Genomic DNA, 17055 nt, shown 5'->3' with positions numbered 1-17055 from the left:
GCTCTGCCCATCAGATTCAGATAGGTAGTACCTAAGAGAGCCTTTTGCGACCTCGATAGTACAGGATACAGCTGCCATCTGTGGACTGTGGATGACTGGGTGTGGGGTGTAGGTGTAGCTGCAGCCTGGAATGCAGCACGACACATCACGTCATATACATACTCATAGGGGTCTTGTTTCAGAGGGATGAGATGTTCGGATACTTAAAAAAAACAAAGGATTAAGTTCATTACTGGCTCCTCGACAATTGTGTTTATCTAATTTTAACTATAACTACAAAACCGTCTAATACCAGTACCCTAAATATTAAAACCGTTCACTTTTAGTACCTGGACGGGGAAGGCTGTTTTAACCGACGTTGAACGGTTTTGACCACGCCACGTTGTTTGGTTTTTGGTGGTGTGTATGTGTGTGTGGGCCCAGAGAGATGGATGGATATGTGTCGGCCGTGACTTGCTGGTGGGAAACAAAATAAAATAACAAAGAGAGGGGAGGTAGAGGCAGAGGCATGGTCGTCGTGCTCCCTAGACTCGTCCGCTATGGACGACTACTGGAGCTTTGTCATCCGACGATTCCGGCCACCATTCATGAATCCAATAGCATAGGGAGGGAGAGGAGGATGAGGGGGTTCATGTAGGTTAATCATCTCGGCTGCTGGCTGTTTGAGGGAGGAGATCGACCAGGGCAGTATGCTTGCTAAGCAGCAGAGAGAGCGAGCAACATGGAGCTTGGGGTGGATGGGCGAGCTCTGGGTGATGGAGAGCGCCATGGTGAGGCACCACAACGGCTGGCGAGCTTGGCTGGGCCCCGGGCGCTCAGCGCCTCAGCATGCATGGCTGCTGTAAAAGCGTGCACCGCTGCCGCAGCCTGCTTGCGTCGTCGCCCTGCTCGTGCACCGCCGCAGCCTGCTCGAGCGTCGTCGCCCTGTAGCGGTAGCGGCGCGGGCGCAAAGCAGTGGGGGCATGCTCGCTCGCTTGACAGCAGTGCAGCAACTGCGCTTGCCGGCCATGGCGCAGCCGCCTACTCGTCCGGTGGCGGAGCAGTGCGCACGCGTGAGCCCGATGACGGCTCGACTGGAGCTGTGCCTCACTATCTCGTCCCTGTCGGCGCCTATGACCCCGGTGGCTCGGTCACCCCATCCGCCGCCATCCCCTAGCTCCAGCCACCTCGTCCGTCGCTGGGGCGAGCCTCCCGTGCCCGCAATGGGGCCGAGCTTGCCTGTCCGAATGCTGCTGGAGTCGGAGGAAGGAGAGGGAGGGAATGAGTGGGTGATGCACGGGCCCCACATGTCGCTGAGATGCAGGCTAGCGTCCTACGTGGCGGTCAACGTCAGTGTGGCGTGGTCAAAACCGCTCAACGTCGGTCCAAAACAGCCTTGCTCCCGCTCAGGTGCTAAAAGTGAACGGTTTAACAGTTGGGGTACCGGTACTAGACGGTTTTGTAGTTGAGGGTTAAAATTAGACCAACACAGTAGTTGATGGACCAAAAGTGGACTTAAACCAAAAATAAATTACAGAATTCATCAGTAATCCACGATATTAAGCCTAATTAATTCGTTATTAGCGCATTAGCTAATGTAGCACCACATTGACAAATCATTAACTAATTAGACTTAAAAATTTTGTCTCATAAATTAGTCATAAACTGTGCAATTAGTTATTTTTTTAATTTATATTTAATACTCTATGTATATGTCAAATATTTAATGAGATAGGGAGTAAAATTTAGAGGAGGAACTGATCAAGGCCCCGTACTCCATACAGATACAGCTGCCATCTCTGTAGATGTAGATGGCAGTGACTAAGGGTGCGTTTAGATCAAAAAAAAAATTTGGATTTTGGCTCATTGTAGCATTTCGTTTGTATTTGGTAATTAGTGTCTAATTATGGACTAATTAGGTTCAAAAGTTTCGTCTCGCGATTTCTCGACCAACTGTGTAATTAGTTTTTTTTTCGTCTACATTTAGTACTCCATGCATGTGCCGCAAGATTCGATGTGACAGTTACTATGCAAAATTTTTTGGCAACTAAACGGGGCCTAATTCGAACCTGGAAATTCGAAATGCAGTAATATCTCTCGATCTGATGCACGAGCAATTGCACGGTTAACCGTGATGTTCAGAATGTTTCTGCTTCTTTCTGTGTCAGATGATCATCATCTAGCCTTCCAGGGCTGTTTTTTTTTTCTCTCCATTAGTAGTATACAGTTGATGAGAAGATTTACATCAAAGCAAAGCCAGAGGATGACGAAATGGGAAATAAACAAACGAACGAACTAAGTGAGATGCTTGCCGAGAACGAGAAGGGACTAAATTCAGCTCGGTGAACGGTGATGCTACCATCTGAGAGTTGAGCGATCGAGCGAAAAACGACTAGCTGCTAACTAGGGAAAGAGAAAGATCGATCGCTCCGTCCGTAGCATTAGTCTACACTAGTGCCAGCTCCACGAGCTGCTTCTTGAACGCCGCCTGCGGGGGCGAGGCCAAGTCCCGGGCTCTCTTGCACCCGGCGGCCATGGCGTCCGCCGGCGCTGAGGCGGTGGCTGGTGTCGTCAGCAGGTCGACGCCGAAGAGACGCACGGCCTTGGCCACCGGCGCCGGAGGCGATGACCCCACGGGGCTTGTCGTCGTCGAGGCGGTGACGACGCTGTTAGGCCGCAGCTTGTAGTCGATGAAGAGCTTGCTGTCGGCGCCGGCGCCGGCGCCGGCCGCGGACGAGCGGTAGAAGCCGACGACGTCGCCGGCCTGGAGGCCCTTCTCCTTGACGAAGCGGCTCCAGCCCTTGGTGAGCACGTAGCTCTGGCTGCTGTTCCAGTAGGAGTAGCGGAACCGCCACACCTTGCCCGCGGCGTCCTCCAGGTTTAGGAGCACGCCCTTGCTCTCGCCGCCGGCGGACGGGAGCTGCAGCGGGAAGTGCTTCTCGGCGTGCTGCTTCGGGATCACCAGCCGGTTCAGCTTGCCCACGTCGCTGGGGGTCACCGTCTTGTCGAAGAGGTGCTCCCGCGCCGTCGCGGGGGAGGGCGACGCGTGGGAGGAATGGTTGTTGTTGTTGTTGATGGCTAGCGACGAGGCGGTGGCCATGGCCGCGGACGCGGCGGCGGCGCGCTTATTCTGCGCGAGCTCGTCGAAGTAGGTGTGCTTGCGGAGCATGTCAACGACCTCGGCCTTGGAGCGGGACGCGAGGAACCGGAGCTCGGCGGCCGCGTCCGGGTCGGCGTCCGCGAGCGGGCGGAAGTTGGTGACCGCGTCGCGGCCCCGGAACCGCTGCGCCGCGACGTCGTAGGCGCGCGCGGCGTCGGCCTCGCCCGCGAAGGTGCCGAGCCACACGCGCTGGTGCCGCTCGTAGATCTGTGCGCCCCACCGCCCGTTGGGCTGCGGCACCACGCCCTTGTACCTGGACGACGGCAGCTTCCCGCCCACGCCCACTGCGGCGGCGGCACCGGAGGCGGAGCCCGGGGCGGCGGCAGAGCCGGAGTCCGCCTCGGCCCCAGGCTCGGCCGCGTCCACGACAGCGCTGGCGCCGCTGCCCATGCGCTCCAGCGGCGGCCCCGAGGCGGCGGCGGCGACGGCCAAAGCCCTTAGCTTGTCCGTGGACGCGCCGCCGCCGCCGCTGGTGTCGTCCACGAGGCTGCTGGCGCTGTCCATTTCAGTGCACCACTGCTAAGTTGTTGCGGGAGATGGTGTTGTAGTGTTGTAGGATAGGTGGAGGAGGGAGGGGCGCCGGGGGATATATAGCCTCGGTGGGTGGGTTGAAAACTCACTGGAGATTGGAGAGAGCGCGGCGTAGGAGATGCTCTTTTCTGGGGACTGCCATGCCGTAGGCCGTCTACCATGTCTGCGTGTGCGGTGTGCAAATGGTTTGCGCCTTCGCGGCCGTGTTTTGGGCTTGTTTTCTTGTGATATTTCCGGTGCTTGGAGATGTTGCAGTCCGTTGGATTGGACGCAAGTAATAATAAGTGCAAACCACTATACTACCGTACCAGTAGAGCTGCAGTAGACGAAACGTCATCAACCTTACCTCTCGTGGCCGTGGGTTGCTAGAGTGTCCTACGAGGTATTCGAATATTAATAAAAAAATAAATTATAGAATTTATCGATAATTCGTGAAATAAATTTATTAAATCTAATTAATCTATCATTAGCATATGTTTACTATAACATCATATTGTTAGATTATAGATTAATTAGGCTTAAAAAAATCATCTCGCAAAACAGTCTTAATCTATATATTTAGTTTTATAAATAATTTATATTTAATATTCTATGCATGTGTCAAATATCCAGAGAGACGATGATTAAACTTTAGGATGTGAAAATGGGTGACTTGGCGTGGGTCAGTGAACTCCCAGTCTCTCACGGTCACGGGGCATGCGCCGCGATCAACCTAAGATATTAGTCCATATGAAAAGGAAATAAAGAAAAGATTTTTCTTGTTGTTGTTGCTGGTGATGATGGGGGAGCAAGGCTTGCCATGTCATCCCTTTCTATCTTTGGCCTTTGGCACTTAAAGATGCGGCATTTTTATAATAAAAAAATATTATTAGACGTCCGGGGTTTTGTGTGTTTCAGATGGGTCGTGTCTCATGTGTGGTGCTGACTTGTACAATATTATTGTTGTTGTTGGTTGTCATGGATTGGTACAGAGAGACCTCTCTCTAGAAGCTTGCAGTGCTATAGAGACAGGAGGCCAGGAGGGGGTATATGTATAGCATCAACAGGAAAAATCTTTGATGGGAATGGCATGGAATTAGAAACTAGAAAACAACTTGCATTGGTAACTATCTTGTTGTACAAGTGACAGATGCGTGGAGACATCATCAACCTCGGAGAATAGTCCAAAACACCGGAGGCTTCCTGCATAGGAACATCACTGTTGCTTCCTGCTATTGAATTTGTAGCCTAGACGGTGACGCTTTATTTAGGTTTATTACACATCCCTCAGTCATTTCTGAATCAAGGCTGTTCGCAGAGATGTGAACTAAATACAAAAGAAAAGGTCATGGTTCAATAATCTTCCCGATCTGTACAAATCCAAATACAGTTGTTCCCTAACACTGTATATATTATGCTTATTTCAAAGTTTCGTATTTTTCAAGATATGCATCCCAAAAGGTCTTCTCCCGTAGCTTTTAACAGAACTATTCAAAGGAAGAATAACCGGTCCCACAACTGGGCGCCAGTGCTACAATCAACCAAAGCCTGTTCGCTTGCTCGTAAATGATTGTAAATTTTCAGCTAGGAACAGTGTTTTTCTCTCACACCAAACCAGCCAACAGTAAATAATCCACGATCGTTTACGGCCTCCCGAACAGGCTGCAAGTTGAAATAGCACGCATCAACTAAGGGGTGTTTGATTCCTCGTCCTAGACTTTAGTCGCTGTCCCATTGAATATTTGGACACATACATAGAGTGTTAAATATAGACTAATTATAAAATTAATTGCATAATTTATGACTAATTTGCGAGACAAATCTTTTAAGCCTAATTAGTCCATGATTTAACAATGTGGTGCTACAGTAACATGTGCTAATAATAGGCTTAATAAATTCGTCTCGTGGATTACTGACGGATTCTGTAATTTGTTTTTTATTAGTATCCGAACACCACATACGACATCCTCATGTAACACCTCCTAAATTTTAGTCACTGGATCCAAACACCCCTAAATGTACATACAGGTAGATCTATCACCTACAGATCAGTCTAACACTGAGCATACTTGTCTACAAAAATCTATTCACCCTGCAACACTACTTTAATAGTATTTTTCAGCGAACGAACGATATTTTACTCTCACAACAAATCAGCATAATTGCATAAGCAGCAACAGCAAAAATAGCATTACCTTGATGCAGTCCAGGTATAGAGAAGAACCCGGGGTAGAATAATAGAGCAGCAACAAAAATAGGTGTTTTTTTCTAGAAAGAAATATTCCATCAATCCATGTTCTTGCACGTGCTAGGAATATTATGAGACATAAGTATTAGTAGCCCATGGATAAATTTTGGACTCACAAATATTCCAAATTGCTTATATTTGCGCTCTCTCATTTTGTAACAATAATGTCTATGTAAATGCTCACACATTATATATCATGCTGGTAGAGGTGTGTAATCTAGATGCAGATTTAGAGGTTATTTTATGTTTTTTCATAATAGCATATCTTGGTAATTCTTTACAAACCAAGTATATCCAGCGGTTGTCATTATCATTGATGATTAGAATCTACTAAATCTATGGCCATATCTTTCTGATTTTTGTGAGAATTTTTAATATATTTTTGTTAACGTATCTCGTGATGATTTACGTGGATACACCTCTAGGGACCTCCAGTTAGTAGTAGTAACTACTAAGATTTGATGAAATAAAGGTATTTAAACATATGTATTTAATAAATAATAATAATAACAAAGGGCTGATGACCACATACTTTCAGACTTTCCATGGCTCCAGCTCCATGCATTTCTTGAGCTAGAGATGATGACCACTAAGATTTTTTGGAGTTGAACTGTGCAAAACACACCCTATATGTTGTGCAACGTAACTTAGAAATGTATGGCTTTCGATGGCCCCTCGCCAGCGTCGTAGATCATCTTTGTAATATTTAAAAAAAACTCCTTTCCTCTTAATGGAAAATGGGCTAAACCCCTGATTGAGAAAAAAAGAAATGTCGAATGTTATATCATGTGAGTTTTAAAAGAAACGATGGCTAAAAATTAATTTTAATTTGTCTCCTTGATTGTCTAACTGTATCTGGTCCCATTTGGTAGTGATTGCTTTTTTGCTCCATCTGGGCTGGAATCCTCCTTAGGCCTTGTTTGGATATATCTGTATTCACTTCAATCCACATGTGTCGCAGTGGATTGTAATAGAAATTAGTTCAATTCCATTTCAATCCACTTCATCACATGTGGATTGAGATGAATACATGCGCATCCAAACAAGGTCTTACATGTTTGGAACGAAGCAGCAAAACACACATGAAAAAAACATGAGAGCTTTCAGAGGTTTGGCCGTTGGCTCTACTCTACTTGAAAGGATGGGAAAGGGCTAGGCGTTTCAGATACCCTTTTGCACCTTGTTGGTTTCAACCTATATAAATTAATTAACAAAGCTAGCTGTTCCAAGGATAACATTTCCTTGAGCAGCATTGCAGCAGTTGTTGATATATGCATGTCGGCGCGTGCATGCGGCCAATCCGAATTTGGCAACACAGATGGGTGCGCGCTGTGTGCTGTGGGCTGTGGCTGGATAGATAGATCATGTCGCCAGGGCCGCCCCGGTACGTACGCGAGCGAAAACAACGGCGCGCCCGAGAAATCTGGTCAGATTTCTTGCAACTTGCTGTTGCTGCTCGCGAGCTTGCCAGATGCCAGGCCCGGCCGAACGTCAAGTGGATGCCGCCACGAAACAGTAGAGTAATTGCAACGGCGACTCGATCGCTGCAACTTGGCAACTCATCAGTCATCACGCAGGGCCGAGAGATTTCAGAACCGCGACGCGCGTATATAAACAAACAAATTTCTCACAAAAACGCGCGCGAGGACTGTGCGCATGCAGTGGGAATGGGAGGAGGCCGGCCGGGGAAGAGACCAAGACTTGGGTGCCGGTCTAAACCGGGGACCTTTTGTAGTACTGCATGGTTTTGGTGGGAGGCAGCTATGATGGCAATGGTCTGCTGGTGTACGTGCATGTGGTACCGACGTAACCTTGCATTGGGCGAGCTAGAGAGCTAAGACAGGTAGACACAGAAAGAGATGCTCGCTAGGAAATGGGAGGAAGTCCTTGTGACTAGGAGTGGAAAATTAGGAACAAGGAGACCTTTATTTGTGACGCCAAAGGGCTTTAATTTCCAACATGATGCCATCCATTATATGCCAGCTTGAGTTCGGTCTGTCGTTGTCTAGAATAAAACTATGGAAGTGGAGAAAGGTTGACTGTGTTTTCTTTCACTACTACGGAAGTTAACTGTAGGGGCGGCTCTAGAGTCTCTGTAGGGGCGACTGTGTCAGCCGCTCTTCCCAGGGTGTTCCTACAGAGGGTGCCTCTGTAGGGACGGCTGGTGTTTTCAGCCGCCCCTACAGTGCCCTCTGTAGGGGTGGCTGGTAATATCAGCCGCCCCTGTAGTGGACTTCTGTAAGGATAGCTGTATCACCAGTCGCCCCTGCTATGTGTATTTGTAAGGGCGGTTCAATCAAGAACCACCCCTACAGTGGATTTTCTAGAAAAAAATTCAAATTCAAATCTGACCACACACACACATATATATATATAATTCAAATTCGAATCTGACCGCCACAAATATACATATATACATCCACAAACACAAGACCATTATTTAAAACATCATCACAAGTCATAATTCACAAAAGTCCATCATTACAACATAGTGTTAGAAAATAAGATAGGAAACAAGAACTAGCAAAGACAGGAATCACCTTTCCATCATATTCCTTTCTAGCAAGTGTTAGATATTAGACGGGTTTTGAGTCAATTTGTACAACAGCATGGACCTCTGGAGCAATGTAAGCTGGTGTCCTGACAATTGATTTTGGTTGAGAGTGCAACACAAAGGACTAAAAAAACAGAGTATGATTTATAGTGTTCATTTATCGGCAAGCTGCTTACTGAAGTTTATAATCTGCAATAACTAATCACACGTTAGTTGGAGAGAACTATATACCATTGAATGACAATAGCTAACTCTTGAAATCAGTTGTTGGAAGAAGAATCTTGACTAAGAGGAGAACAAATAACTGTCATTAGAAGTACATATCTTAGGCAATATGAAAGACTCCCATGTAGTAAAGCTGATATACCTCATCCTCACTAAATCTTCCAGCATTGCAGAACCTTTCAAATAGCTCACCATCACCAACATATATTCCATAACTATGGCCAAATGTGTGGGAATATGTAAGCTTCATGAGAGAACTATGTTGGCAGCATTATAAAGAGGTCTCCAATTAGTTGAGACTTGAGAGGAATGAAGTTACTGCTAGAATCATAAATTGACTCATACTTGCTGTAGCCAATTTCATCACAAAGAAGCTAGTTGCAAGGAACACTGCTTAAAGGCGTGCTGCTATGAAATGCTGAAGAAAACTGATCATCCTAAACTGATCATCCTACGTTGTCAAATTACATGAGCATATTCATTTGTTTGGGTTAAACAGAGATATATATTGACTTCCTGCTTAGCAAAACTACTGTCTCCATGGGTTAAACAATCAATAAATCATCTGCAGATCAAGATCACTAGCTAGCTGATATCATGTAACTACAAATCTATTACTTTTAACTGTTGCCGCACCGCACTAAGACATCACCGTAAGTTTGGATATGGAGTAAATGGAATCAGAGCTTAACATAATTTTCTGTAATGAAGTCTGAATCCACATTAGTCGCCGCCGTCACAAGCTCCTGGGATGAGCGCCGCCACCGAAAGAGGTCCCTGGCCGCGCCGCAGCCGGAGGGGACGCGCCCTAAGTCGATCCGGGCTCTAGGCCCCGTGCCACCGCCGGAGGGACCTAGCGCCGCCAACGGAGGGACGCCGCGCCGCCGCTAGAGGTGCCGCGCCCTCATGTCGTCTCACGCCCTCGCCTCTGCCGCTGGATACCCAGCTTGCTGCACGCCGCACAGATGCGCGTAGTGCGTGTAGGGAGGTCGACGCGGAGGCGAGCAGGGCAGGTCGCAAGTGGTGCGGAAGCAAGAGAGTGTGCGGGTGGCGGCGAGAACGAAAAGCAAGAGGACTGTGCGACGAAGAGAAACGAGAGAGAGACTGGGTGGCGGCGGCGGGAATGAGATAGATTGGGAAATTTTGTAACGGTGGGGCGGGTTAGGGTTTCAACTGCGTCTCGTTTGCACCGTCGAATTTTGATCAAACGGCCAAGATCGAGGCATCCTTCTGTTCGGGCTGAGTGGTTGTGGGCTGAATACGTGGAATGGGCTAAATTTAATGTTGTTTTTGTCCTTTTTTATTTTATTTTTCTTTTTTTATAGAAAATTCAAACGTAGTTTTCCTCAATAAAATAATTTCAAATCAAAAAGTTGTCAACTATAAATTTGTATAACTTTTCCAGATCTCTAACTTTTATTTTGGTCGTTTCTACATCCGAGGTCGTTTAAAAAAAATCAAATTTCAAATTTGAGAAATTCAAACGTAGTTTTCCATGACAAAATGATTTCAAATGAAAAAGTTGTCACCTACAAAGTTCTATAACTTTTCCAGATCTATAACTTTCATTTTGGTTGTTTCTCCATTCAAGGTTGTTTGAAAAATTTAAATTTCAAATTTGAGAAATTCAAACGTAGTTTTCCATGAAAAAATGATTTTAGATGAAAAACTTGTCAACTACAAAGTTCTATAACTTCTTCAGATTTATAACTTTCATTTTGGTCATCCTTTCATGTGACTTTGTTTTATCAATTCAAAATTTAAATTTAAAAAATTGTCAACTTAAAACAACATTTTTAAAGAGTAAATGATTTCAGTTGAAAAAGTGATGAACATAAAAGTTGTACAGCTCATCAAGATCTACAACTTTTGTTTTAGTCATTTGTTTATCCGACAAAGTGATAGTAACATTGTTCACAAATTTTACATCTCTCTAATACATAAAAATTGAATTTCAAACAATATTTTGAAGCAGTAAATGATTTTGAATGGAAAAGTTGTAAACAACAAAGTTCTATAATTTTTTGAGATCTACAACTTTTATTTTGGTCATTTCTCCATCCGAGAACGTTTGAAAAAAATTGAATTTTAACACTTAATTTTTACGATCATTCTACATTTGCTTGAGAAATAAAATGACCAATAAGCAGCAATAAAAAAGCAACAAGAATGCCATATATTAATAGAGCATGATTTTAGAAACATTTAGGAAAAAGAATCACCACATTTGGAGTTAGCATGAGGGAGAAAGACTAGTTACAAAATTTTGCTGTAGATTAAAAGGAGAAAAACTTTTGTTCGTGTTCTTCGATTTCTAGTATTTAAGCAATTATTTTTCTATTGAAAACCAGCAACCCATATTTCGTGGCGGTGGAATTTAACTCTCATGAAAATGATCACTCTCATAAAAATAGACAATTTCATGGCGGGATAGTTATTTTCATGGGGGTATTTAATTACTCTCACGAAAACAGCTGATTTTCATGATGGTGTGTGGAGCACTCTCATGAAAATAAGTTTTCGTGGTGGGATTTACATCACCCTCATGAAAACGATTATTTTCATGAGTGTGTTTGCTACTCTCACGAAAAACTATCCCCCTCACGAAATCTCTAGTTTCTGGTAGTGTTTGTATGAACTTGATGAATGGGGATGATCATTGTAATATATAAGCTCTTATTTCATTAGTTTCATTCTCATTTATGGACGACGTACAATAGTATAGCATATAACATATAATGCATGTAAGAAAACTATTTGAAATGAAAACAAATTGAATGGAAAGAAACTATAAAAGAAAAGAAAAGAAATGATAGACTAGAGGTGCCCGCCCTCGGACGTCGGCCTAGAGCCCCTTTAGTCTCGGACTAAATGGCTCCATTCAATCCCGGTTGTGAGGCCCGGGATTAAAGGACGGGCCTTTAGTCCCGGATTGACAGTCACGATTGGGAAACTAGGACTAGAGGCACTAGTACAGAAACAAGCTGTACTCCCGGTTGGGAAACCTCTTCAGTCCCGGTTTCCCAACCGGGAGCACGAATCCAGGATTAAAGGGCCCCTCCTTTAGTCCCGGTTTCTCGTCCGAGACTAAAGGTTGGTTGCCTTTGAACTGTCCAGTCTTGCCTTTGAACTGTCCAGATAGGGCAAATAGCGCGGGGTAATCATTGGTAGTAACAAATATTATTGCTTTGCATATGAAGTCCTCCCGCCAGAACGCATCGTACATCGGCTCCTCATACCTCCACCCCACTTTGAAGGTCATTGTTCTTGTACCGACTAGCCCCACACCTAGGACATATATCTAAAGTCTCGAACGATGTGCCATGCCAAAAAAGGATACAGCGGTTGGGGCATGCATGGATTTTTTAACCCCCAATATGAGTGGACTTATAACCTTCTTCGCTTGGTATGTGTTGGCGGGAACTATGTTCGGCCGTGGGAGCAACCGTGACATGAGGCACAACAGATCATCGAAACTGCAGTTCGACCAGCCGTACTTAGCCTTCAGGATGAGTAGCTCAAGCACAAAACGTAGCAGTGTGAAGTATGCCGGGCAGCCCTTCTCATCATCATACATAGTCTTCTTCGATGCTTTTGTCACCCTCTCAAGATTTTCTAGACATCTCTTGCTCTTTTCTAATATTTCTGGTCCAAAGGCCCCAAGCATTTCGTCCAAGTTGTCACCGTCATCTGCATCCCCCTCACGTGCTTCGCCATCATTGCTGGCACCACCAGCATCATCACCACCTTGTTCATTGCCAAAGCCACCACCTTGTTCATTGCCATAGTCACGATCCATTTGTTGCTCAAGATCGTCTGTGAATCGGGACAAGTATGCTTGGGTTTCAGCTTCATCAGCTAGATCATCGTCGCTATCATCAACAACCACTGTTTTACCATGATGAATCCACACTGTGTAGTCCGGAACAAATCATCTTCTAATCAGATGTTCTTTGATGGTACTCACATCTCGAAATGCAATAAGGTTCTTGCAATCTTTGCAGGGACAAATAATCGTATCACTATTCTCTTTCAACGTCGTTGCATGCTTCTCTACGGCTTTGATGAATTTGTCCACCTCATCACAGAAAAGAGTGTCGTGTCTTAACGAACCATACATCCAAGAGTTCCTGTAGTCCATCTTATAGAAATAAAACAACCAAAGAAAGAATATTACTCAAGAATAATTGTATATACCTGAGACACGCACCATGGTAGTAGAGGATAGTTAATTAATTGACTATTAATGCTTAAATATTTTAAAATATAAATTAATTGGTTCAAATAAACAATTTCAAAGAAAACAATTATCAACATTTAATATTTCATCCACTACCTTTCATGCAAACTCCATTTCAATTTCATGATAGAGGATAATTAATTAATGGCCTATTTATCCATAACTAATTAAAAACACACATTATAGAAAGGAATCAAAATAAATATTGAATGATAATTAGTAGCCATGGTAGAGGATATTTTACACATTAGCAACAATTAAAATCTTACACATTCACCTACATGCAAACCCTAGTCACATAAAGAAAAAATTGAAAAGAAAAAAAACAAAATCCTAGATCTAGATCTAGATATAGGGTTTCATGACACATACACCAAACTTCACTAATACTACACTAAAATAAACAAAGATGTACTAACAAAGAGTGCAATCTTACTTTCCTACCTAATTTACCCTAGTATAATGAAAATTAGGGTCCAATTTCACTCATAACTAGCTCAAGCTCCATGGAAGAGAGAGAAAACCAAAAATCAAATTACTCACTAACCAACGAATTAAACTTCAAATAAAGAGTTGGAGAAGCATTTCCTTACCTTTTAGAGCCTCTCCACTAAAGGATTTGAGATCAAAACCTCCCCCTTAGTAGAGCAATTTTTAGGAGGAGCCTAAGGCCTCCCAACCTTTTTTTGTGTAGAAGAGTGTGTCCCGAGGTGAAAGAAGGGGGTGGCTGCTATTTATTCGTGCGCCATTAGTTGGGGCGGCTGGTGATTCAGCCGCCCCTATAGTCGAACAGCAGGGGCGGCTGGTGGCAGCCGCCCCTATAAATGGGCACTGCTGGGGCGGCTGGTGATTAAGCCGCCCCTACAGATTAGCCCCAATTGTAGGGGCGGCTCAGGTTATCAGCCGCCCCTACAGTGCCATCTGTAGGGGTGGCTGGGCTGCTGGGGCCCGAGGACGCCCACTGTAGGGGCGCCCCCAACCCCAGCCGCCCCTACAGTAAAAATGTCCCGGTTCCTAGTATGAGAATCTGGCGTAGTGTTTGGTGTTTACATACATTATTCTTTGCTAGACTCGATGTGCATACGCCATTGACACACGTATGTCTGACGAAGCGGATACATATACAAGTTTCCTCACGTAACGACGACAACAACAATAATGACATACTTCGTCTAATAGAAATTACGGCAAAGCTTTTGCCATCCTTTCTAAAAAAACAATAATGATACGAAAAATCTAGATGTGTACTCCCTCGGTCCCAAAATAAGCAACCATCTCGTGTTGTGACAAGTCAATTAATTTTAAGCTAAACTAGATTTATAGAAAATAGTATCATACTTGTGCCTCCAATAGATTAACTATGAAACTATAATAATACTTATTTGACATAATCGTATTAATATTTTTTTATATCTGTCAAATTTAAGATTGGCTAACTCTTTAAAACGTGAGAATTGTAGAGTATATAACTGTACCAAGAATCCATCACAAAGATATTCTATAGATGGATGAGCCTCCTTTCTCTGATACTACTAATTCCACACCCCCCTCTCTCCATCTCATTTTTGAAGAAACCAATAATCCAGAGAGACAGTAATAATTTTCCACTAGCAGAACACACTGTCAAGTTTGGCGGGCTTGCTATGAGGCTGAGGACCATTTGCATGCTCTCCTAGTCTATCACGGACTATTCCCTGCGGTCGTAGATTCCGAGCCATTCGCCTCATCTTTCCTTCGTGACCTCCACTCCAAGTCATCGTCGTCGTCGATCCACTCCACAATTTGCCAAGAATAGATTACTCTACGAGTAGTACTTCACATAAGCTACTAGTACGTGCTTCTAGAAAAATGCCCTGTTGATGGAAGCCTGAAACACGTCTACGCGCGCGCACACAAAAATGTTGTACTACCATTTTCTGATGGATGCGGTGTGAAACAAAAGTGTTTTTTTTTTCTTTTTTTTAGAATTGTCTGCTTCGAATCCATGTTGGCATGTTGCACATCTGACCTGGCCAGCACCATGGACTGGAACCATGATGCTTGCAATCCATGCATGGCAGGGCGCCAGGCCCCGGTATGGGGCTTGAGGTTGAGCGGTGGGCCCAGACGAGATGATGGGGTCTGGGGGGGCGGGGGGGGGGGGGGGGGGGGGGGGGGGGGGGGGGGGGGGGCGCGGGGAGGGGGGGCAGGGGGATGAGAGAGGAGCGTGGCATTCACATGAACTGTGGACCCAAGCCCAGGTGCATCCCCCCAGAAACAATTTGCAGCCACATTGCCATTGGCTACCACCAGTATTTGCTACTAGTGCTGGCCTCTTCTCTCTCTGTTTCTATCTCCTGTGTCTCGATGTGTTCGCTTCGTGGTTTCAGTCAGCCCAAATCAGATAGTCAATAATGTTTTTTTTTTTATAATAAACAAACACCGACCAGTCCAAACCAGCCCAAAAACCAACCAGCAAACATCCAATCATTTTTTTTTTTGTCTTTCCTCTAAATAACGCAGCAGACTAGCAGAGAGAGGGAGAGATGCGATGCGATATTCTCTCTCTGTGATTTGGCTAGCTGCAGGTAAGGTCGAAGAGACGACGAGAAGACAAATTATACATGTCGGTTCCACGGCCACTTGTTTAGTGGTACTCTCTCCCTCTGCGCTTCAAACCTCATCCTAAAAAGAATATAATTATAGAGTTAGGAATCATCTTTTTTTAATAGGATCCATCAATTAATAAATCCCCACACGTGTAAAAACTATCATTCATGAGAAAAATATTCTAGGAGACAATCATTTCTAGAATGATAGGGGAGAAACAAATACATAATTTTACATCTACTTTAATCTTAGCTCGCAAAGCGTGGGACGGAAGGAGTAGTATCTCGGATCGGCCGGAAGAATGCACTGCTGTCCGTCCCAGCTGGGATGGTGGTGGTTTCTTGTTTCTCGAACCTCCCCTCTTGTTCGGCGTCTTCGATCGCATAAACCACTTATCCATCTGGCAGTAAACTCCCAAGTACGTCCTAACTAGGCTTGACTGTGGTTTTTCATCCATTCTAATTCTAATTTCGGCCGGACAAGCTAAGAGTACTAGTTTGGAGTAGGAATTATCGGAGAAGAAGAAGACAACGAGCGCTTAATAGTATACACATATCTCATTCGATCCTTATCTGAAAGTTCACGTGAAAACATCTGCGCTTTGTTGCGTAGGGGTATTTATTTGTACACGTATCTCACTCTTCCGTGCCGGCCGGCCTGCTGCTCACGGATCCATCTCTTCCATAGAAAGCGACGGTGCCAAGCCACGACAAATTCAAGTGCTAATCTGCCTTTTTCAGCTAGCCTGTATGCTTTTGGTCTTGTTCGTTTTGCTAAAAAAAATATTACTGAAACTATTGTTTGCTGATTTATTAGAAGAAAAAAATACTATTTATTCGTTAAAATAGTACGGCTCAAGAGACAAACAACAGGGCCTTTGCCATCATTTAGTACTGGCATTGCATTTCCCACGTGGAGTGCATATACTCCCTCCCTCCTCCTATGATATTCGTGCTTGTTAATTCTTTTAGATTAATTTATTTTATAAAAATATTAGAAATATTTGTATATCTAAATAAGTTTATTATAAAAATAGATTTAACAACTAATGATACTAAATATATATCATAAATATTAATATATTTTTATATACATTTAGTTAAAGTTAAATAGTTTGGCTTTTCAGGAAGTGAGAGAGCGACGACTAAAAAGGGACGAAGTGAGTATATACTACTGCCTTCACCCAAATTATAAGATATTTTGATTTTTTTTAAGAGGGAGCATTTTCTTAGATATAGGAAACATCCCTTTATATCTAATAAATTCATTCAAAAGGCCCTTATAGTTTGGATAAGGTATGAAAAGTGTACGGCGATTGTAACATGCTTCATGAGACATAAACACGAAGCATTTTTATAAGCAGCGTAATTGTACAGTTGTCGGGTATCAGTATCAGGGATACCCGGAAGAACGAAGCTAATGGCCACGAACGCTAACTCCCTCGGATGATTAAGAGCGTATCTTGGTCTCGCCCGGCCCCAAGGGCATGGGCTCCGTCTCGTCTGACCTCAAGGATACACGATCCGGGTCACTCGACCCGAAGGGCGCGG

The 17055-nt window shown here is 44.3% G+C and overlaps 1 protein-coding gene across 1 annotated transcript; it reads right to left on the bottom strand.

Annotated features, from left to right (window-relative positions):
- Positions 1 to 2117: 2117 nt before the first annotated feature.
- LOC136452868 (AP2/ERF and B3 domain-containing protein Os01g0693400-like) lies at positions 2118 to 3708 on the bottom strand. Its single transcript, XM_066453453.1, has one exon. It carries the CDS (start codon positions 3641 to 3643, stop codon positions 2426 to 2428), a length of 1218 nt encoding a protein of 405 aa, XP_066309550.1. The 5' UTR covers positions 3644 to 3708; the 3' UTR covers positions 2118 to 2425.
- Positions 3709 to 17055: the final 13347 nt, after the last annotated feature.

Source organism: Miscanthus floridulus, chromosome 5 (genome assembly GCF_019320115.1).
Source record: "Miscanthus floridulus cultivar M001 chromosome 5, ASM1932011v1, whole genome shotgun sequence".
In the NCBI taxonomy this organism is placed as follows: Eukaryota; Viridiplantae; Streptophyta; class Magnoliopsida; order Poales; family Poaceae; genus Miscanthus; species Miscanthus floridulus.
This window is presented reverse-complemented; position numbering and strand designations above follow the sequence as displayed.

Bases quoted from the DNA above. Each gene is read 5' to 3' on its own strand.
- LOC136452868 (XM_066453453.1), bottom strand. From the start codon at position 3,643: ATGGACAGCGCCAGCAGCCTCGTGGACGACACCAGCGGCGGCGGCGGC.